The sequence below is a fragment of the Semicossyphus pulcher genome, unplaced genomic scaffold (assembly GCF_022749685.1).
Source record: "Semicossyphus pulcher isolate SPU_LCO1_2020_fin unplaced genomic scaffold, fSemPul1.0.p SCAF_2, whole genome shotgun sequence".
In the NCBI taxonomy this organism is placed as follows: domain Eukaryota; kingdom Metazoa; phylum Chordata; class Actinopteri; order Labriformes; family Labridae; genus Semicossyphus; species Semicossyphus pulcher.
Genome location: NW_027211693.1, coordinates 28,571,134 through 28,596,209, shown reverse-complemented (window position 1 = coordinate 28,596,209; position 25,076 = coordinate 28,571,134). Strand labels below are relative to the sequence as shown.

At 42.8% G+C, this 25,076-nt stretch overlaps 1 protein-coding gene across 1 annotated transcript; it reads right to left on the bottom strand.

The window, feature by feature from the left end:
- Positions 1-6,218: 6,218 nt before the first annotated feature.
- enpp6 (ectonucleotide pyrophosphatase/phosphodiesterase 6) lies at positions 6,219-24,095 on the bottom strand. Its single transcript, XM_069670468.1, has 8 exons — positions 23,843-24,095; positions 13,789-13,968; positions 13,314-13,425; positions 12,407-12,548; positions 12,129-12,308; positions 9,563-9,700; positions 9,024-9,147; positions 6,219-6,942 (listed from the first exon to the last, which is right to left on the bottom strand). Exons 1-8 carry the CDS (start codon positions 24,093-24,095, stop codon positions 6,731-6,733), a joined length of 1,341 nt encoding a protein of 446 aa, XP_069526569.1. The 3' UTR covers positions 6,219-6,730.
- Positions 24,096-25,076: the final 981 nt, after the last annotated feature.

Below are 25,076 nucleotides of genomic sequence, written 5' to 3'. Positions count from 1 at the left end.
TACATATCCGTTGGGTGCTGTCAGTAATCTGTGATTATCTGGTATAACTGTAACACAGCATGCTGATATTCAGAATAACAGCACGGCCTCCGGTGATGTTACAGCTATTAAACTATATCTGTGTGTGTCTATAGAGTTTAAGGTGCTGATCTCTAACAAATAAGACATTTGAATAGTATAAAAAGAAAGAGTGTTGTTATTAATAAGAAATGTAATAAAAACCTGGACTGTTTGTGTTTTTGTCAAAATTAAAACAGTGATACAGCAGAAAATTAAGTTAACGTGTTAACTTCAGGTTCAGGAGCAGGACCACGCCTAAAACCACACCTACAATCATCTGACAAGCCTACTTATACTCAGTCATCCCACTCAACTCTGTTTGTCTTAGATTCTTCTACCCATCCTCCCTTCCCTTCCTCTCATCCATCTACCCTCCTTCCTCATCCCTTCCTATTCAACTTAGTGTATCCTTCTACCATGTATCTGTCCAACTCTTGGTACAGTGTGGGCTGAAATCAGCTCGGGTAGATTATACCTGAGACAGAACCCCCACTGTGAGTCTCCCTCTGCCCGGCCGTCAGCGTATCCTTCCAGAACAGCCTTACAGAAGACATGCCCATCACCTTCACAGAAATTTGGCTCATCATATATAATTCCAAAACTTACATTAAACATTCAGATGCATATTGTTGTGGCGTGGTCCTTGCTAGTGAAAGTTATTTTAAAGCAGCTGTGTATCAAAAGTGAGGACGTATAGCCGTGTAGCCTCCACCTCCTCCTCCAACATCAGGCCACCAGGGAGCTCCTCTCTCCTCTTTAATCTCAGACGCATCAGGACTTCAAAGGACTGGGGACTGGGGGGGAGGGGGGTGGGGTTCAGACAGACCCTTGGAGCATCTCTCACGCTGCCTCTGATGCAACTGGATTGTTAGCATGTTAGCATGAGCACAGAGGTTAGACAGTCAATGAGGGGACACAGAGACAGTGAAGCATCCCCCCCATTCATTCTCCCGTGATCCTCTGCATGGCTGCGTGTTGCTGCTTCACCTCCTCCGTCTGCTCGCTGTCATCACTGTTTGTTTACATAATCACTTCCTGTTCATGTGTTCTGAAGGACAAACAGCCTCAATCATCCAAACTTATTGTTCTTATTAATGTTCTCATGTGAAGTGATGCTGCATGAGCAGCTGATTCTGCTGATAACATGTCAGATATCTGCAGTGACATGAGACCCTGCAGCCAGGTCACACTGTCACCACACATCATGCTGTCCTAACACTGCTAATTATCATTCTTATCATTATTATTGATATTATTATCATTGTTATCTTTATTATTAATCTCAATAATCTGCTGGTTTTATTCCTTCAGTTATACGTGCCCCACAGGTTCTCAGAGACCAGCTGATGTTTTAATTTCACTGACTCAGAGTCTAAACTGAAACATGTTCGGTGTCTGATCAGATGGATCTGAGACATGCAGAGAATCATCACAATTTTTGGAAGCCTGGAGGGAACAAACACTTTAGTCTGGTTAACATCAGAAACAAAATGTGCACAAGAAAGCCGTGATGAATGACTTCACTGAATGCAGTTGTTCCTGATATTATCTTAGATTTTAGTTTGCTTTGTTTTTCAGTTTACATAAATAAAAGTTTACATTACTTGTTATTCATTATTGCTTATCCATCTATCCATGTATCTTTACATTTATTTAATGTCTTTGACTTTTTTGTGCTCGTCTTGTATGGACGTGTCTGAAAAAGGGATAGTTTCTGTTGCATCCTGTAACAGTGTCACTATATCTCTCTCACTCTCCATGCTAACACCAGGACATCTATACATTGTTCACTTCTGTATGCTGAACACCCTGTGCGCACACACACACGCACACACACACACACACACACACACACACACACACACAGTTCTCTTCTGACCCCCCTGCATCACATTGTTGATAATGGTAATTGGACTAATAGAGTCTTTCTCTCCTGATCACTCAAAGTGCTTTCACACTAGATGTCACATTCACACACATTCACACACACATTCACACACTGATGGCTATGCCTTCAGGGGTGATTCAGGGTTCAGTATTTTGTTCAATCATCTGTTTAGTGGATGATCGGTGTAAGCTACGTTGTCCTCAGAGGGTCAATGGATGGTCCTGTCTAATGTCAGACACAGTTCAGAACGAGGGTGTGCAGCAGTGCTACAGCACAGGTGCGACCAGGTGAAGCAAACAGTTGAAATTTAAATATACAGAAAACGACAGCAGGAAAAAAAGAGTGAAATATATAAACATAAGCTCTTCCTGACTGATCCACTACAACAGCTTCATTATCAAACATATACAGCTGTCAGGTCACTGATCCTCCTCACGGTGTCACACTGCTCCCTGCTGGACTTTCATAGAATGACAGTGTTTAATGTCTCTGTTAGCTTCTTGTTAGCTTAGCTTTATGTTTTTTTATGTACACAAAAATACTGCAAGAGGGCCGACAATAAGTCCTGATCATCTGTCTTCAATTAAGAAATCACAACACTTGTCACCTGTAGAGCCAACCTCCCCGCTCTCCTCTGGTTTCTCTCCCTCAGTCTGGTATCTGTATTGTTTTTCAACACTTCCTGTCTGCAGCTCCATCACTTCCTGTCTGCTCCTGTAATGTTTCTAACTTCACTCGTCTGCTCTTTGATCTGAGAGGGGAAACTGAACAGAAATATGAAATAAACAGTTTAAGACAGAATCAGTTTGATCTTTTATCACCCCGCCGCATGTTGTCTTGTTCAATGGATCTCTGCTGCCCCCTGCAGGTCCACCGTCAGACTGCTCTCTGCTGAGGTGGACTGTGGATGTACAGGATTTAAATCAAGTAATTCATAAATGACTCCAGTCCTACTTTGTTTACTTTGACAGAAAATGAAAATAAATGTTTTCTGCATTTTTATAATAAAGTGGAAATGTAATAAAAAGCATGGCACTGATCCTGAAAGTTTAGATTGTGCTCTGCTCATTTTTCCCTTATGTTTCTTTTTTATTTTAATTTCTGTATTTCTGATTTTATTATTATTATTTTTGCATCAGTCTTTAGATGTAGATAACTCTCTAACTTTGGTGTTGAAAGGCGCTGTTTTGTTGTGTGCTTTTGTGTTTTTTGCTTCAATGTGATCTGGGTTCACGTCAGATAAAAAAATAAAAAAATAAAGTGGCATTATTCTAAATCTGTCTGTTGTTATTATACAATGAGCTGGCAGACAAACTTTGCTCAGGTACCAGAGTTGATCCAGAGAAGTGCATCGGATGTTTTGGTTGAATTTCCGATTAAAGAGATTTAAACACGTCAGCATGTTAAGAGAAATGTGAATTATTATCTATACACACCTGAGAGGAGTGCAGAGGACAGAGCAGTGAGTGTGACCAACGAGAAGCTGTGTGAGACTATCTGTTTCCATCTCACACTCTCTGAGAGATAGCTGATCTGAAGCAGTTTGAACTCATCTCATTATTAAATCTCTCTCTGTGGTACATTATCGCGCTCTGTCGTCTGCAGGGATATAAGAGTCAGTTTTATTAGCACAATTAAAGCAGCACAAAGAGTTTAATATCAAAGCACAGAATCATTTACACTCACTGCCTCTGTGTGCATTTAGACGTCAGATATCACACATGAAACACACCCTGATATCATTAAGTGAGACCACAGATAGAGATACATTATATATTAATGATGTAGATATTATTATCGCTGATGTTCATCCAGGATAAATGTTCACAATCCTTTCTGAGACGTCTGTACATCCATGCTACACTGCTAACAGCTAACTCTGAACCAACCTGTACATCAACCCTTTGACCTTTGACTTCACCATCACCTCTCCTGTTCATGCTCACCTGTGGACCTGCTGTGTTCTCCGTTAGCTTCTCTGTCTACATTTTTTTATTGCATCACCAAACTTCTTTTCTCTGCTGCCTCACCTGCCTGGAACAGGGTGTAAACACCTGTAAGCAGGTCTGTGGGCAGTAGCTGATGTTACAGCAGCACATCTGATGACAGGTTTGAATCACAGAATGAGCAGCCAGTAAAAAAACAGGAGGTTATAGTGACTGTGATTAATACTGGCCTGGGATGTGAAACTCACTAACAAATATGAAGGTGACGATCACTGACCAGCACAGGTAATGTTGTTATCTGACCTTAATAATAATATAAAAGCAGTCAGACAGAAGAGCGTAATAATTCAGCAGCCTGGAAGAAAGAAACTGAAACTGCTTCTCAAACTGTCCCTGACAACACGATGTCTGTGTTTAAAGCAAACATATTTAGAGATGAGACTGTCTCTGCCTCAGCTGTTTCACTGATAACTAAAATATCAGTTTGTGTTTATTCAGCTGGAAGAAGTTCTGAGTCATCATCAGACTGATGCCAGAGAGGCATGATAACATAACATCATGGAAAAGGGTGAATGGTGCACAAAATCAATGCACACAGTTGTTTTTAACACCACACTTCACAGGTAACAGAATCACGGTGCTGAGCACAATGAATTCTGGGTAATCTGAATCTTTTTCTGTCAACATTAGAAATTATTTGACCTCGCGTGGAGCCGTAATAGTGTTAAGGACATAGAGGTGTTCAGTTACATCTCTGACAGAGTTAATTCTGAGTTACAGCTGTAGCACTGATGCATCACCACCAGAGGGAGGTGTTGTCTCAGTATTACAGGTTTTCACCATCGCTAAGACACATTTCTTGAAACCTTCACTCATTTTCTCGAAACTTCAACACAAAACCAAATATACAAACTACATTCACAAACCCCCTGACTCTTCATACAAAATGAAGCAATGCTTTCAGATGATACACACACTGAGTCAATATATAAACACTACAGAGCATTCATTAGACACTACATCAAAGAATAGACAACACAGCGTCCAGGACACGTAGTTACAGAATAAGAGTTTATTGTAGGCCTATATAGTAAATGCATTTTGTAAAAATAATTATAGTAATCACAGCCATGTTCAGCACTTGCATACAGTAAAGATACAGTAAGCTCAGAGGAAACTTGCACTTTACAGAACACTCAAACATGTTGTGCAACTGCAAAATCAAAGTCAATGAGGGAATCGTTCATCCTCAGCATCATGTCTTTGTCCTGCTTCCCTCATTGTCATCCCATGAACAAGAACAGGGTCTGTGATAGCTGCTCGAACTTCATCTGAAATTACTGTTCTTGATCCAGCTGTTCCTCCTCCTCCTCCTCCCCCTCCTCGTCCACCACCTCTTACTGTATACGTACTCTACCTCCTCTGCCTCTCAGACTGATTCCATCCATTGTTGGTATTAACATTCAGTGCACTCTGGCTTATATATATTCTGCTCAGTTGGTTTGATCACATCATTAGAAACAGTGTGAACAGTTGTGAGTTGTTGTGTGTAAGTCATGACAGCTGTGTTGTAGTTGTGTTTAACTTTTGCCGCCCATGTTAACCATTTTGTAACACATGTGCATCACAGTGCAGAATGTGTTTTAGTGAGTGAGAATGTGTTTTGCAAAAAGAGCCGATGAGATTTGCAAACTGTGTCTAACTACCTGAACTTGGTTAAGGTCTTGCCAAAAGAGTGGCTGATTTGACAAATGTGTTTAGGCCACTGAGCATTTGGTTCAGAGAATGGGGTTTCGTGTTATAGCAATCACATCCTGTCTGCTGCATGTTTTAACCACAGTCATCAGTCTGTTCTTTATTTAACAATCTTTATCACAGTTCAAACCATGAACTGACGAGTTTTCTGTCCTGACTATGACAATAAATACATTTATTTTTTATTAAAGTGATTTTTATTGTGTAGATTAAATTTGGCTGGACGAAGATTTAAAGTTGAGTTTATTTCTGCGAGGGAACTTTTGTTGTAGCAGATTATTGAGAGGAGGCCGAATAATAGCTGTAAAATAACATGTTTGACCACCGTAACTGAACCAAAGAGCGTTTGGCGTGTTCATGAGGTCAACATCAACAGTGAAGGGGCTGTGGTGTAAAAGGTTCAGAGCAGTGACTCATAACATCCTCACAGAATCCAAACACACTTATTCATGCAGCACATTTTACAACACGAGTCTCATCTAACACGTAACATGTCAAAGAGAGAAGACAGAAATGAGACAAGCTTTAGAGTTTATAAGTTTGAATAAACTTTTATTTATTTCCTAAAAAGTCTCCTGATGAAAATGTGTTGAGCTATAACAGTTAACATGTTCACATTGATTAATCAGCACATTTACCTACACAGTGACATTTATATATGATAGTCGATGTGAAAAAAATTCAAACGTTACAATGAAGTTTTTCCTTCAATAAAATCACAGAAATCTGTAATAAACTGTATAAATGTTTGCATCACTGATTGTTGCATCTTTCAAACTTTCATTTGTCATGCACAATAAAAATATCACATTATATGAACATGTAGAGAAGCCTTTAAATCCCCTCAGACATGAAGCGTTGGAGCTGATCAGGACGCAGACTGAAGTCCTTCTTTACGTCTGTGTCGGCGTGTACGAGGAGCTTTGTTCCCCGGTCCGTTCAGGAAGCTGGGATGAGGTCCTGGTAAACTCTCCAGGACTTAAAAAATCCTGGAACTGTTTCCAGGTCATGTTTTTCAGCCTGTTTCAGAAGCTTTAACCTCCACATGACCCTCGAGCTCTGTGTTATGAGTCCTGAGCTGCTACGCATGTCCCCACAGAGCCAGCAGAGCTGCCACCAAACAGCAGGTCCACAGGGAGCTGGGCTGAGATGGACCCCCAGAGGCCTTCAGCAGGTACTCCACCCGGGACCAGGACCCGTTATTAGGCAGAGGCTCCACCCCCAGTGTCCTGCACATCATGTTGTAGATATCCACAGCTCGGATCGGAGCCGCTCGCACGTTACTCTTAAAGTCTGAAAGAATCAGAGGAACACGAAATGAATGTTTTATATTTCACATTCAGAGCGGAGATACAGAGCAGAGATACAGAGATACAGAGATACAGAGCAGAGATACAGAGATACAGAGATACAGAGATACAGAGCAAAGATACAGAGATACACAGATACAGAGCAGAGATACAGAGCAAAGATACAGAGATACAGAGATACAGAGCAAAGATACAGAGATACAGAGATACAGAGCAGAGATACAGAGATACACAGATACAGAGATACACAGATACAGAGCAGAGATACAGAGATACACAGATACAGAGCAGAGATACAGAGCAAAGATACAGAGATACAGAGATACAGAGCAAAGATACAGAGATACAGAGATACAGAGCAAAGATACAGAGATACAGAGCAGAGATACAGAGATACAGAGATACAGAGCAGAGATACAGAGATACAGAGCAAAGATACAGAGATACAGAGATACAGAGCAGAGATACAGAGATACAGAGCAGAGATACAGAGATACAGAGATACAGAGCAGAGATACAGAGATACAGAGCAAAGATACAGAGATACAGAGATACAGAGCAGAGATACAGAGATACAGAGCAGAGATACAGAGATACAGAGATACAGAGCAGAGATACAGAGATACAGAGCAGAGATACAGAGATACAGAGCAAAGATACAGAGATACAGAGATACAGAGATACAGAGCAGAGATACAGAGATACAGAGCAAAGATACAGAGATACAGAGCAAAGATACAGAGATACAGAGATACAGAGCAGATATACAGAGATACAGAGCAGAGATACAGAGATACAGAGCAAAGATACAGAGATACAGAGCAGAGATACAGAGATACAGAGATACAGAGCAAAGATACAGAGCAGAGATACAGAGATACAGAGCAGAGATACAGAGATACAGAGCAAAGATACAGAGATACAGAGCAGAGATACAGAGATACAGAGATACAGAGCAAAGATACAGAGCAGAGATACAGAGATACAGAGCAGAGATACAGAGATACAGAGATACAGAGATACAGAGCAGAGATACAGAGATACAGAGATACAGAGATACAGAGCAGAGATACAGAGATACAGAGCACAGATACAGAGATACAGAGATACAGAGATACAGAGCAGAGATACAGAGATACAGAGCACAGATACAGAGATACAGAGCAGAGATACAGAGATACAGAGCAGAGATACAGAGCACAGATACAGAGATACAGAGATACGGAGCAGAGATACAGAGATACAGAGCAGAGATACAGAGATACAGAGCAGAGATACAGAGATACAGAGATACAGAGCAGAGATACAGAGATACAGAGCACAGATACAGAGATACAGAGCAGAGATACAGAGATACAGAGCAGAGATACAGAGCACAGATACAGAGCAGAGATACAGAGATACAGAGATACAGAGCAGAGATACAGAGATACAGAGCACAGATACAGAGATACAGAGCAGAGATACAGAGATACAGAGCAGAGATACAGAGCACAGATACAGAGCACAGATACAGAGATACAGAGCAGAGATACAGAGATACAGAGCAGAGATACAGAGCAGAGATACAGAGATACAGAGCTGAGATACAGAGACACAGAGCAGAGATACAGAGATTCAGAGTAGAGATAGAGAACAGAGATACAGAGCAGAGATACAGAGATACAGAGCTGAGATACAGAGATTCAGAGTAGAGATACAGAGATACAGAGCAGAGATAGAGAACAGAGATACAGAGCACAGATACAGAGCAGAGATACAGAGTAAAGATACAGAGATACAGAGCACAGATACAGAGCAGAGATACAGAGTAAAGATACAGAGAAACAGAGCAGATATATAGAGATACAGAGATACAGAGATACGGATCAGAGATACAGAGCAGAGATACGGAGTAGAGATATAGAGATACACAGATGCAGAGCAGAGATACAGGTCATCACTCTGTCTGTCTCCATAAACAGCTACTCATTCAGGATCCTTGCTCATGTTGCTCATGCTAGGTTACTAGCAGTTCACTGTCTCTTAAGAATTGAAGTGATTAAACCATGATGGGTTAGCTACCAGGTCCTGCTGCCAGGAAGAATGCTCTCATGTCGATGAACTCGTTGTCGTAGCCGTGCCAGCCGTTCTGCCACGCTGAGGCCTCTCCTGAGTCGTTCCTCCAGAACGGGAGCATTTCCTTGTTCTGAAACAGAACATAGAACAGGTATACAGGGAGGTCTTTAACACCTGGAGCAACACTGACCATCATGTGATACAGATTATAACAGATACCGTAGTGTTCAGAGTGAAGGAGAACTTTAATGTGGAAAACAAACAAGGACCTCTTCTAACAAAACAAGGCACCTGATAACAGCGAACAGGAGAGGTGAAGGCAGGCGAGCGCACAGGTTACAAACTAATAAACATGGCCAGCAGAAGGCACTGCACACAACGAGCAAGAAGAGGAAAATTATCCTGACCAAAAAAATGACCACAGTGAATCCAAAGTTGACTACATGTTGGTTTGTGTTTAAAGAGCAACCTCAGTCTCTCAGAGTGAACCTGAGCAGGTGAGGAGGAGGAGCTCTGTGTGACACGTTGATGAAATGACCTCTGACCTCGGCGATGAACCAGCCGGGCTCGGCCACCAGCGTCAGCGGGGAGACAAACCTCCCGCCTCTGAAGTGGAAGCGCTCGGGGATCTCCTGTCTGCTATACACCTGCATGTTGGGGACCTGTGACAGTGCAGAGTACACCTGAAACACACACACACACACACACACACACACAAACAGTCAGAACAGAAGAATAAAACCCTTTTCTATGAGCAGACGAAACAAACCGAGACTCCTGACTGTCAGCTGTGAGAACATGAGAGTTCTTCTCTGTGACACGGTTTCTTTACTCAGTTTCTTCTACTTTTTACTCCTCAACAGTAACATGAGCTTTAATGTATGAAATCTGCCGTCATTAAAGCTGCTCTGATGCAGAATTTATTATTAGAATGACAGAAGAACTTTTTTCACCTGTGCGAAAATGGAAAAAATTAAATGATGCACTTTTTCCAGTTTAAATAAATCTTAAATACAAACTGTGTGAGAGCAGGAACCTTTTTCTTTTTGCAACACACAGATGGTGAAAACATGCAGGCTGCAGCTGACAGCTGTGGTCTGTCTGATGGAGATGGTTGTCTGCCTGTTCCTGTTCACATGTATTTCAAATTAAAATCATCACATCATTCTAGTGAATAACTTCCACACTCTTGAATTCTTACAGATTTTAAGGATATGGAGCATCTGAAGAAACTCAAAGAAGTGACATCACGATAAAAAATACCAACGTAGACTGTATTTCTACAGCAGATCATGCATACACACATATTTATGCTCATAAAAAAAAGAGCATCTGAAAAACTACAGAATGCTCAATCACTTCTGCAGGTCAGAAATATTGTGTTCATGTTTCTACATCAGGATTATTTTAAATCTAAATGTTTGTGAGTTTATTTAAAACATTTTTACGAACACATTATATATTTCATTTAAGACACAATTTCAATTATTTCATCAATTTCAATCCATTATTTACCTACATAAACTTTTAGCTTAGCGTTTAGCATTTCAGGATTCTCTGAGACGTGACATCACAATAAATACAACTTTAAAAGGGATAGTTGGGATTTTTGGACACCAAGTTGTATGAAATACTTGCTAGTAGTGTAGTGGATGCAAAGCTATTAGCTTACTCACCGAGTCCCGTGGTCGGAGTTCTGGCCGGTTCTGAACGTAGAGTAAGTAGTTCCGGTGAGATGCCAGGGTCATGAAACCAACAAGTTTTACCCTACAAAAACAACACGCAGGCAAGGTGATCCATTTTCAACGCAAAATCATCATCCTAGGATTTCATATACTGCGCCGTTCTTTTGGCACTATTTTCTCTCTTGACAAATCCAGTATCACTACGCCTGCGGCAGGCTGGTTTCTCAGGTAAGCAGACCTAGTAGCTGTTTCACGTTGATTCTGACTGATTCGCGTCATCATTGTAGTAATCATATTGGACTACGAAAGTGATGAGGAAGATTTACCTTTAACACCGGAACCGACGGAATATCTGAATGAACCTGAATATACTGATGCTGAACTTCGTCTGATGGACATAGAAGGGGCTGACAGAGAAAGGAGAGAGACAACCTGTACAAGCAGAAGATGTGCCCGCAGCTGCTGGAAGGAGAGATAGACTGCACGAAAACTGGTGGTGGACTTGTGGGAAGAACCAGCCAATGCCCACAGAGGTAGCGAGCTTCTGCTGTCAGGAATTGGAGCTGGTCATGCCGCAGTTGCAAGATCTCTCAATTTCAGAGGAAGCCAGCCACCAAATGCTGTGGTCTGCATCTTTGGTGAAGTGAGCACTGCAAACGCTTTTTCACCCTCATCGTCTTGGTACCTCTGTTCAAACCGACTGTAACAAGCCAAAGTTCTCTAAGGGCACGATCCGATCAGGAAAACAATGAAACACGTGCGGTGCAATATTTTCATTACTACAGCCAGGAAAATCACAATTTTGCACTATTTTGACATGTATTTTCCTCTGTGACAACAAATGTCATTTCACAAGTTACCAATTTCAGTGAGTATATGAAATCGTAGGACGATGATTCTGTGTTGAAAATGGATCACCATCGCCTGCGTGTTGTTTTTGTAGGGTAAAACTTCTTGGTTTCATGACCCTGGCATCTCACCAGAACTACTTATTCCACATTCGGAACCGGCCAGAACTCCGACCATGGGACTAAAAGCTTTGCATCCACTAAACAACTAGCAAGTATTTCATACAACTTAGTGTACAAAAATCTGAGCTATCACTTTAAACACTGCAGGACCATCTAATGCAGGAGGGTACATCCTTCTTCTGACCTGATTAATCAAACAGAAACAGGGGCCACAGACTGACCACAGGTCTGTCTCTCACCTGTTGGTACCTGCTCTCTCGGGGCCACAGACTGACCACAGGTCTGTCTCTCACCTGTTGGTACCTGCTCTCTCGGGGCCACAGACTGACCACAGGTCTGTCTCTCACCTGTTGGTACCTGCTCTCTGGGGGCCACAGACTGACTACAGGTCTGTCTCTCACCTGTTGGTACCTGCTCTGTTGGGGCCACAGACTGACTACAGGTCTGTCTCTCACCTGTTGGTACCTGCTCTGTTGGGGCCACAGACTGACTACAGGTCCTCTGTCCATCATCTTGACGATGTCCGACATGTTGATGTGTTTGTCGAGCTCGATGACCTTCTCCATCCACTGCAGCCTCGTCATGCCGTGATCAGAGAACAGCATCACGTTCAGCTGCTGCTCCAGGCCCTTCTCCTACACACACACACACACACACACACACACAGTAAACTCCATCACAGGGGAACAAACTGTGTTTATATTTTTTACAAACAGCTTATGATGTCACTGACTCTGATCTGCCTGTTCAGTGTTTCCATGGCGACGTCCAGCTGTTTCACCGCCGCTCTGACCTGCTGAGAGTCCGGACCATAGTGATGACCCTCCACGTCGATCTTCTCGTAATATATGGCTGCCATGGACGCCTCGCCTGACCTACACACACACACATACACACACACACACACACATGCACACTCGTTTAGGTATTAGCTGCAGCCTCCTGTACCTGATTGAAAGTCGGTTAATCTTTATCTCCATTGCCCTCTCCTGATGTTATAAATAAACTCTTAGTTTGAACTGTGTCCCCTGCCCTCACTGATCACCTCTCCTCCTCCATTCACGCTGCATTCATGTAGGGCAGAATAATAAGAAAAATGAGTTACCAATTCCAGTGAGGAATTTCAAACTAAGTCTTAAGTCGGAACGATGACTCAGAAAGTCTTTGTAGATTTGTAGATTCTCCTCGACAACAATCATGAAGGCTGTGATGGAAATGATTCAGAAATAGGACCATGTCAGTGAGCAGCATGGAGACAGATCCACAGAGAGCAAGCTTACAAACATGAGGTGAATAAAAGATGATTAATGAGGACAGACGACGTTAAGAATCATCTATCTGTTCACAGGCTCAATATGTTTACATCACTTAGACAGTAAATGTCTTATTGAAACATAAAGGCCCTGTGTGTGAGACAGGCTGTGTTTGTATTAAGCAGCGTATAAACGTTACAAATGTAAATAGGGTTTTGAAGGGGAGCTGCAGTAAGAACAGGTTTAATAATTAACACGTGGCTATAAAAGGACTTACCTGTGCAAGTTGTTTTTACACTTTGGTGTTATGGTAGCTCTGTCACATGATGATTAAAGGTAAGAGGTGATCTCAGGTTCGTTACAGGTGCAGCTCTCTGTGTGTATTACCTGAGGACATTCAGAGCGCTCACGATGGAGTCTGTGAGGTTTTTCTCTGACGGGTTGTAGACGTATTCCTCACAGAATGACGGACGCACACCCAGAATCTCCACCTCACAGCCTGAAACACGCACACGCGCACACACACACCAGATTTAATCTCTCATTCTAAACTAGAATATTCTGCACACATTTTAACATTTTACCCAAACAGCATATTTAAGAGTCAGAAAATACTGATGGATACACACACACAAACACACACACACACACACACACACACACAGTCTACTGATACTATAGAATATGAAATATAAAAATTCTACAATAATATATACTTTCTCAGTGTAGAAACTTCAGTCACGATGAAGTTGCAGTTTGTAAAACACCACAGCTACATTCAGTCAGCTATGTTTGAGTGAGTGTGAGTGTGTGTGTGTGTGTGTGTGTGTGTGAGTGTGTGAGCGTGAGCGTGTGTGCTCACCTGGCCAGTAGTACATGAACACCTTCCTCCCCAGTTTCTGCAGAGTGACCCACAGCGGCTCGGAGCCGTCCCACCAGAGAGGCAGACGACTGTCAGGGTTGGTCCCGATCAGGAACTCCTTCTTAGAGGCCTCATCAAACATGTAGTTCCCGGTCATCTGGTGCACGTCACAGTGACGGCCTGATCAACACACACAGAGGAAACATCAGTGTTTAATGTATCGATTACATGACTAACTGAATAAATGAATTAAAACACCTCTGAAACGAACATGACGTGTTGAGACGAATATGTTTCAAAGAAAATTCAGACTGAAGAGAATCAGCATCAAGCAGGACCAGCTGGAACAGAGAGGAGTCACTGTGTGTGTGTGTGTGTGTGTGTGTGTGTGTGTGTGTGTGTGTTGTGTGTGTGTGTGTGTTTGTGTGTGTGTGTGTTTGTGTGTGTTTGTGTGTGTGTGCGTGTGTGCGTGTGTGAGTGATTGTTGCAGCAGGAGAATGTGCTCCATGAAAACAGACCCATCAGCACATCATGAGTCTGTAAAGCTCCCGTCCTTTGGGCAGGCTGTGTGTTGTTTTAGGCTTTAGAGAGAGAGGAGGCAACACGGAGGCCGAGTGCTGAAGGCTGAAGACAACGAGGCACAGAGAGAATTAATAAAGTAAAAATGTTTTCTGGTTTTAAAGCTGCTGAGCGTGCACATTGTGTGTGTTTGGTTCTGGTTTTTGTCCTTCTTTAAGCCGATGAGAGCCAATCAGAAATGAGTCAACACATAACTTCAGCAGGACAACTGATAGACGGTTCTTATGCATCCTGCATCAACAGGCAGAATACTGACGTATAAGCATTAACAGTCAAAGTGAACTCAGTCACTACATGATGACACTGCTACTTAAAATACACTGTAATTGCACATTTACAACTGTGAGACTGTATGGCACATTAACACCTCTACCTCCCTGTAATGTTTGTTTACATCTAGTTATAAGTTAGTTTATATTTAGATTTACTTGAGCAGGTTTACCTTTCAGATATGTTTATGTTTAGTTATAAGTTAGTTTAAATTTTAGATTAATATAGTTGAGGTTGTTATTTATTATTGCTGTTAGAATTCCTGGATGTATATATTCCTTCTTCTAGTGTTAGGGGTATTTTTTACTGTGTATTTATTTTCTCCTGTGCTGTATTCGCTTTGATAACCTGCTGCTGTAACGTCACAATTTCCCAGTTTGGGATCAATAAAGTATATCCATCTATCCACCTATCCACAACATGTGTCCTGATGCTTTCAGGTCCTGCTGGGAAATATTGAACTTTTCCTTCAGTATAAAGCAGCGGTGAACAACAGATTCAGCCTCACAGTGCAGACTGATGTTCTGACTACAGTCACACTGAATTTAGTCTGTTTCAATTTAAACACATCTGATGGTTTTAAAGACTTTCATTGAAATAGTTTAACTTCTGCATATTTTCAGTTTCAGAATACTTTGGTCGACAAAATCAACAAATGACCTGCAGAGTAACTTAGATCTTCTTGCACTAGTTGTATCTCTACACAAAAACTCTGAGAAAGCAAATATAAAAAGTAAATCAGATTTTTTTAAGAGTTCACATGAATTCAGATGAGAGGCGTTCAAACGTTGATTCAGGAAATGCTCTGACACAGTCGGTTACTGCCTCTCTGCACGGTTGATGACCAAACAGAGCAGAGCTCGTCAGGAGGAACGATGTGTTTGGAGCAGCTTGAACAGAAACACAGCGACATACAAAAAACACAGTGATGCAAAAGAGCTGAAATATGAAATGAAAATACTAACGAACAGAAAGATAAATAATAAGAGGATCAAGAAACAGAAGACATGATCTTACAGACAGAGTTTTTCACTAAATGTTTTATTATAGTATTAGCAGACTCTATCAGTGAGTTCTTTGCACCGATCTGATACAAGGATGTGTTTGGACTGAAGCCTTGAATAATGTTTAAACAGCATTCCTGAGTGATGGCATCATCACAGTCAGAGGACAGAGAGTCTCTGAGAATGGAGATACTTTCAGAAGAGTGTACTGAAACACACACACACACACACACACACACACAAACACACACACCGTTAATACAGACTCAGATCGAGGTTGTTGTTAGAGACCTGGGGGACCACAAGGTCGATCACAGATTTACTGATGCAAAAATGGGAAAGAAGCGTGCCACATATTTTTCTCAAACAGATCAACAGCTTATTATGGAGACATGTGAGGAGGTGAAACATATTATAGGTAAAAATACAGCCGCAGTAATTAAACAAAGAGAAAAAGCCTGGCAGACAATAGCAGACCGACTAAATGTGTAAGTAGTCCAGAAATATGTACTTACTAACCACTGCTCCAATGAAAGGAGTTATTTTCATTTTCACAGATGAACAGTTGTACACTTTGGCTTAAAAGTGAGCAGAGGAAGTTACTGTCACTAAATTATCATGATTCATGTTATGCCCTGTCTGGAGGTGGCCGAGACGCAAGATGAATGAGACCCATTTCCCTCAAGTCCCAAGCAGCCAGAGACACAAAAGTCAACGTTCAAATAGGCCGAATTTATTTACAGCAAAAAATAAGGATATCATTTAAGGATGACAGATGAATTAAACTGAACTTCAGTGTGAAACAAAATAACAATTCTAACTCAGAGGGTAAATGATCTAACCTATCAAATCAAAGAAAACAGAAATACAACCACTTACCTCCCTAACTAATATAAACAGGAGAAAACAACCTTAAATAAATAACATTCAGCCCGACGTCTTTTGATACAAAACTAAACAAACAAAATGTCAGACAAAGGAAAACATGACCGCCCGCAGAGGATGACAATGTATCGGCCAATCAGCTCCGGGGACCGGCGCATACTTATTTGAATACCCACTCACTCACAGACGCATTCAACACAGGCACATACACAACTAACAATAATAATAAAAAACACATTACGACTATACAGTCGTAACTAATTACAAACACTTCTCTCCAATGCAAGAATATATAAATAAAATGTTCATACAGAACAAACAGAGGAGGACCTGGCAGCAAGTAAAAATCAAGTACAAGAACATTTTGCAGGCTGCTAAGTGCCTTAATTGTTAATCACAATGTACAAATGAGGTGTATAAATTACTGAATTCTTTAATGTAGGAAACTCTTCTGTGGTCAGGGATAGTAATGTGTGCCATTGATTTTAATGCCAAATACACATATCTGATTATGCGGCAAATTGTGCCTTTGTTCAGATTCTCAGCATCCAACCGAATATAGAACGTGCCACTTACAAAGAAACACAGCACAACTCAGACCATCTGTGGGACGGTGGGAGCGTGGCTCCGGGCTGTGCGGTGCTGAAATTTGGGGTCCAGCAGTCTGCACAGGTAACGGATGCCATCAACAGAAAATCTATATCTCTCATACAGGCAGTTGTCTGGGAACACCGACAGGTCCGAGCGGTCCCGAAACACCCTCTCTCGTGTTAACGCTTCTTCGCCTGACGCCATTGTGAAGGAACAAACACACGTGAAGAATGAGATATATTATATATTTTGCCCTCATCACTGACTTCATGGAAACCACCTTTGCAACTTCATCAACCATTTCTTATCATTTAAATAACAGCAATAATATACGTATTCATCAAACCTCTGACAGCAATATGAACAGCACTCTTCATCCACTCCATACAACAGTATGCCTTATAGTAACAATGACATTTCATTGATTAAAATGATAAATAAAATTAATTTAAAAATTATAATGGTTACAACTAAAATAATAATTGAATGACAATGTATCTGTGGTATTTTAATGAAAGCTCATAAAAATGTGGCAAAATACACGCAGATGACGATGGAACAGGCATAAAACACATTTATTTCGGATGGAGAGATAGCTGACTGAGCAAATAAGGCACCAAGATTAATCAGAACTGGCTGTTTTGCTACACACCTAGCTGCACAGAATACATCTCCATGGTAACATATGTGGCCCTGCTTTTGTGCAACCGAGTCACGGCAAAATTCAGCCAGGATAACCAGAACACCCCGGCTTCATCCGTATCTAGGTTTTGTACAATAGCCCTCTGGTCTCACTCTCACACAGGTCACTGAAGAACGTGTTGATGAGTCAGGCTGACTTCCAGCTGAAATCCTGTCATGCTTTGCTGCACGCTGACTCAGATTTCTGTTGATGTTCTTCCTCATGAGTTCACAGAGAACAAAGACTCAGCTGTGAAAACAACCAGCTCACAGTCTGCATCCATCCTGACCCGGCCTCTGCCTCCACCCTGACCCGGTCTCTACCTCCACCCTGACCCGGTCTCTGCCTCCATCCTGGTCCAGTCACTGCGTCCTCACTGACCCGATCTCTGCCTCCACCCTGACCTGTTCTCTGCGTCCACCCTGACCTGATCTCTGCATCCACCCTGACCCAGTCTCTGCGTCCATACTGACCCAGTCTCTGTGTCCACCCTGACCTGGTCTCTGCGTCCACCCTGACCCGGTCTCTGCGTCCACCCTGACCTGGCCCCTGTGTCCATACTGACCCAGTCTCTGTGTCCACCCTACCCCGGTCTCTGCGTCAATCCTGAACCGATCTCTGCCTCCATCCTGACCGAGTCTCTGTGCCCAGACTGACCTGATCTCTACATCCACCCTGACCCGGCCTCTGAGTCCACCCTGACCCGGTCTCTGCATCAATCCTGACCCGATCTCTGCCTCCACCCTGACCCAGTCTCTGCATCAATCCTGACCCGGTCTCTGCATCAATCCTGACCCGATCTCTGCCTCCACCCTGACCCAGTCTCTGCATCAATCCTGACCCGATCTCTGCCTCCATCCTGACCCAGTCTCTGCCTCCATTCTGACCCAGTCTCTGCGTCCACCCTGACCCGGTCTCTGTGTCCATACTGACCCAGTCTCTGTGTCCACCCTACCCCTGTCTCTGCGTCAATCCTGAACCGATCTCTGCCTCCATCCTGACCGGTTCTCTGCCTCCATCCTGACCGGTTCTCTGCCTCCATCCTGACCCAGTCTCTGCGTCCACCCTGACCCGGTCTCTGTGTACCAGACTGACCTGATCTCTGAGTCCACCCTGACCCAGTCTCTGTGTCCACCCTACCCCGGTCTCTGCATCAATCCTGAACCTGCCTCTGCCTCCACCCTGAGCTGGTCTCTGCCTCTACCCTGAACCGGCCTCTGCCTCCACCCTGACCCGGTCTCTGCCTCCATTCTGACCCAGTCTCTACGTCCACCCTGACCCAGTCTCTGTGTCCAAACTGACCCTTTCTATGCCTCCACCCTGCTATTGTCATTGCTATTTTCCACCTGACGCAGTCGTGATTTTCACGCCAGGTGCCCATGTTGTGTAAATAGCAAGTGATCTTGTGCCTACATTAGCGCCCATGGGCGTGTTGGTCTTAAAATGAAGTGTGGTCAGGCAAACGGGTGTCACGTTGCTATCTTACGGACGCAGAAAGCAACTGCGCCAGTCTGTCTCTGCTATTTAGAGGGCGCATTATGGACATATATCGGACAGTTCACAAAACGAGTCTCTGCTTGTTACACAGAACAGTTTATCAGAGAGGGTCATAAGTCAGGGGAAGCACAGCAACGCTTTGACTCATAAGGAAAAGGCGGTGTTTTCACAGATACGTGAAATAACATTGTTTATGAGACAGACGGCAAGCTTTTGTTTCCCTCGTCTCCTTAAATCATGATACTGCTTTTGGTTTGTGACCAATCTGGGGAGGAGTGCAGGAAGACGTGGACAAGCTCATCGCTGCTTCACACACACCTGCTTCACCTCAGGGAGATTCCTGCTTGAGCCACACATGGATCAAGAACTACTGAGACACCAAGCTCTCCATCTTGCACGCTCATTTTGATGCACGCTCTCTCTAATACATGCAGAAACAGACACGCGCTCACACACATGCAACTAAGAGGTACATTTATTATAATCCTCAGACATAACAACCTGTGGCACCGACAAACATGCCCACAGATATTAATACACTGTCCAGCATTACGTACACACTGGACACTACAGCCATGTGATCAAGCAGCAACAATAAGTAAATATACATTCACAGCCGACCTTTCTTTGATGGTCAGCACACAGAACTTTAATAAACATAAGATCCTGTTCGCCTGGAGATTAAAATCATTAATGCTGTGCCTCGTGCGTAAACGTTCACAGCGTCTCTCTTCATGTTTGTTTCTGTTGGGCAGTGGGATCGCTTCAGTGCCTTTAACATCAATCCTGATTCGACATGTATCGAACAGTGACCTGAGTGTGTTCTGCGTGTGCAGGGGCGCAGTGGAAAGAAACAAGTTAAATACGCCGGTCTGAGTCCGCTTTATATAAGAAGAAATTGTGAAATGACTGAAATACGCAGCGTAAATAGCAACATGCCTGCCTGCAAGTGCACCTGGCTCTTAAAGGAGATGACAGCTGCCACTCTGATTAGTTTGATTCATGTTATGTCGAAAACACACCTATGGAAAATCAAGGGACTTAAGCCAGCCTCTTTGCGCCTTGCGCCCTAAATCACTTAGCGCCATGCGCTTTAGACTGCACCTTCCACCGTGTAAATAGGGCCCTTTTTTTTTGTTGTTGTTATCATCAAGTGAGCCATGACAGAAACACACACCTAACACACACACACAGCCTCAGAGACCAGGTACATCCTGTTTACACACATCTTGTTGATCCTGCATCAAATATAGAACTGAGAGACAAATAAATAACTACACAAACATTTCAACGTGATCATCAGGACTCTGTGGTCATCATGTCCAGTTACTCATTAAACAGATGGGCTGTAAGAGAAACAAGCTGAGAAACTGTCTCACAGCTCCTGATCACCCGCACAGGTACAAACACAGTGAGCAATAAATGCTAAACTGTAACACAGATAGTGGATACACACAAACACGCATGTAAACACACACGCACACAGACACACTCAGAGGCAGCGAGCTCAGCTGATGCTAATATTAGCTCATCAGCTGTGAGCAGATATAAGATGACTTCTAACAGACAGAAAGGAGTCAGTCAGCACTGATATAAACTAGAGCTGCACGATATATTGTTTAACAATTACAATTGCGATGTGTGCATGTGCAATAGTCACATGCGTGATTGCCCCGGATGCGTGATAGTGAAGCTAATTAAGTGTTTTTGTCGTTCGGTGCAAAACGAGAACTCGCCACGTTCTCGTTTTCAATCACTAAACCACAGGAAAAAATCTGTCTGATATCACATTAGAGCAGCTCTACATCAGAGCACGCAGATACCTGACCGCTGAGCTGCAGAGACTGTTTGTCACCTGCCTGTAAACTGTAAACAAGCACAAAAACTCACGTCTCCTGCTTCCTGCCGGCAAACACAACCTCACGGTGTGTGTGTGCTGCAGGTGTAGCCGCTAAAAGTAAACAGTTGCACGTAAAGCAGCCTTGATCATCCCGCCGGCATGATCTGTGACGTCAGCAGCTCCGTTATGCGAGGTGGCTTATAAGTGAGAGTATTCTCGTTAATAGCATCACCTCGTCGCAGTGCTGATTAACTCTGTGGTTACATTCGGGGCGGATGTGCTGCAGAGTGTTTAGCGGCCACACCTGCAGCACACACACCGCCTGGGGTTGTGTGATGACATTGATGACATATTGTATTAATAACAAAACTGCAGCCCACAGGTCTGTTAGTATTTGTTTTATACAGAACGTGACACACAGAGTTTGTGTTGAATAGCTAATCTGATGAAACCCTGAGTCAGGAGCAGCTGTTCAGGTCATCTGTGGGATGAGTGAGGTCAGGGACACACCTGCAGTCACCTCTGATCAGTACACATGTTAAAACAGAGACGTTTAAGAGACTGACTTTAAAGTGATCGTTATCAGGAACAGATGCAGCATGTTGTTTCTCTCTTTTCTTTTCAAACTTTTTTCTAAATTGGGAGAAAAATAAAAACTAAATGTGTAATAACCTGTTTGAATGATAAACTCAGACAGCGTTAGAAAAAGTTGTCTTTGTGGTCGAGCAGTTTTGAACATTCAGCGCTGAGACGGACCCCTGACAGGAGACAAGTGTGTGTCTGAGGTTTGAGTGTCAGTTGAGGAGAATAAGGACGGATGAACTCTGCTGAGTGTTCGCTGTGCAGAGTCAAAGTGCAGAACATCAAACTTTGGTCGCCATAAAATCGATAAATGATAAATGTTATCATAAAGTGATGGTGTTTATTGTGGTCACATTAACACAGAGAGGTCACAGAGAGGTCATCTACATGTTAACTTCATCTGTATTTATCAGAGATCAGCTGCTGTTTGCTCTCTAACACTAAATAAAGAGAGTGTCACTCCAGCTGCTGTCTGTCACACACTCAGATCCACAATGAGGCGTTTAAGGTCATCAGGAAACTGTGACTCCATGACAGTTTGTCTAACAGAGAGCTCTACACACTGTAAATGATGATCAACACATCAGAGGAGTGTGTGTGACCAGACAAACTGAGCTGATGTGAGCATTATACATGTTTTGATTAAAAAGGAAATATCTAACTGCCTAGTCACGTAGCCAAATGTTAGTGCGGCATAGTGTCTTTATAATGAAGGTACATTCTTCTATTTTCTGTGAAATGTGACTTTAAATTAGTCTGAACAGGTGTTAAGCGCACTCCACACCATCTCTTTACTCTGGTTTCATCTTCTTTAAAGTTCCATCTGTCAGTTAATAATTATAACAGCTAGTTAATCCATATCACACTCAGGGTCATGCTGTTATTCTGAATATCAGCACGCTGTGATTCAGTTATAAAAGATAATCACAACATGCTCATATTCAGAACGATAGCACGTCCTCCAGTGTGATATAACTCGGAGGAAACAATATAAAGAAGGTAGCAGTTATTAGCTCTAACACAGTATTATTGTTTGTTAAAAGTCTGTGGCTCAGTGGTAGAGTGGGTCGTCTCTCAATCAGAAGGTTGGTGGTTCGATCCCCAGCTCCCTCAGTCTACATGGGCAAGACCCTGAACCACACATTGCTCATGGTGGCATAGCCATCAGTGTGTGAATGTGACATGTAGTGTAAAAGCAGCTTTGAGTGGTTGCAAAGACTAGAAAAGCGCTAAATAAGTACAGTCGACGTAAATCTCATTGTTATACTCTTTATCAGCACTCACTGAGTGCCTCTGGTCCAATCAGATTACTCTGTCTGAACTGACTGTTGTCTATTCTGTATAAGGACTAGTTAATATGGTTTAACCTGTTTTATCACCTGAAGCTGTTTAATAATAAAAAGACTCTGGTGTGTCCTCGCTTTGAAACATGTAGTCCTCTCAGTACATGCAGCGTGGATTTAAAGGTTTAAGATTTTACGTCATATTGTCTTATTATTTTTAGATGTGTCGCTTTATGTCAAACATTTAATTTATGGATGTCTAGAATTTACATCATTTGTTTTAGTCACTCCTGAGCTACAACGACGTTCTTAATGCCAACTTATGTGTGTCAGTGTTAGGACAGACGGGCAGGCAGGCAGGTGTTGTTTCTCAGACATCGATGATGCGCAGGTGATGAAAGAACTTCCGATGACACCGACTTGTTTGCATAAGAATAGGTTTATTACAAAGTATCACCATCTATTAGGCTTCTATCATACCTGGGAGAACACCCTCTGCCAAATAGTGACTACCCGAATCACAGTTCAACATGCACTTATATATGATCGAGGTGAGTGCATGTTTCTCTTGCCATATGGTTTTACATTAGGACAGAGACCCCTTTTCTTTCAGGCACCTAATACATCAACACATGGTCCTCTTCTCATTGGCATGTTTATAGTATCATATACATTATTTTAGACAGGGTATATACCATTAATTTTACTACTTTTACATACAACATTCCAGAGCCACTTGTGTAAGCAACTCACATCTCAAGTCAGATACTACACAGGCAGACAGACAGACAGACAGATAGACTGATTGATCGATCAGCTGACTGACAGACGGATTGATTACCTGTCATTAGTGAGTAGTAGTTGGGGTAGGATAAACTGGGGAAGTCCGGTGTCATGTAGTCCACCTTCACACCGCTGGTTACGAGCTCTCTAAATCCTGGCAGCGCGTGCAGGTTGTCCATGTAGTCATATCTGAACCCATCGATCAGGAACACGAGCAGCGGCCTGCCCGCGAGGCTCTGCTGTCCCGCGCAAAGCAGCAGCAGCAGCGCGAGGAGCCGCGGGGAGCACGCGGGTGGCTGACTCCGGGACATGATGGGGCCGCCTCGTGCTCTGGTAGCTGAAACGAGCATGAGAGGGACTCGAGAGAGAAATGAGCAGACAGCTGAGAGGGGATGGCGTCCCGCACTGAGAGGGGGGGGAGGGGCCACAGGCTGCGTGGGGGCGACATGCAGACACAACACCCAACTGTGCGCGAGGAGCAACCCCTCCATCATAAAAGCACGCGCACACACTTTGACTAGAGTAACACAGTGATTATCCACCTCCATTAATGTTGTGAATTATTATAATCAATGTCTATTAATTAAACGTTCTTTCACATGTTTGACAGAGAGGACAGCAGTAGGGGAGACCGGGTCGGTTGGCACACAGCTGTCTTCTGGTCCTTGAAGGCCACAGGTGTATTAAAATCAAACATGTAAAGAGTTTATCAGAGAGGGTTACAAGTCAGTTTTATTCTTTCAAAGTAAAAGGTTTGTGAAATGAGGTTTGTAACATGTGAACAGTTGTGTTGATGTGAGACTCTGATCAGTGATGAAGTGCTCACATCATTTCCTTCCACAGGTGGTTCAAATGTTCCTGGTATTCATCACATTCACAGGGCAGCCATTTTCCTCCCAGCTGACAGGAAATGTACTCTGTTATTTTCACCTCCTCACGTTGAGGCCTCTGACAGACAGGAAACAATAAACTGTGTTCATTCCTGATGTGTCCTTCAGACTGAATATGAAATATAACATGACTCTGATCCGCACAGTGAACATGATTAATAAATAAAGACAAAGTTATCAGATTAAACACAGGAGGAGGAGACAGAGGAGTTCAGACAAACAAAGGACAGTTATGAAATAAGTAAAAAATAAAAGTTCTGCAGTTAAACTGATAAAATGTAAAATATCTATGTAAAAGACAAAAGACATAAATAAGAAGTGAGAGCAGGAGAATCAGTCCTGACTCATGTTTGAGATGTCTTCAAGTGTCTGACTGATTCACACAGGTGTGTGAAGAGGTGA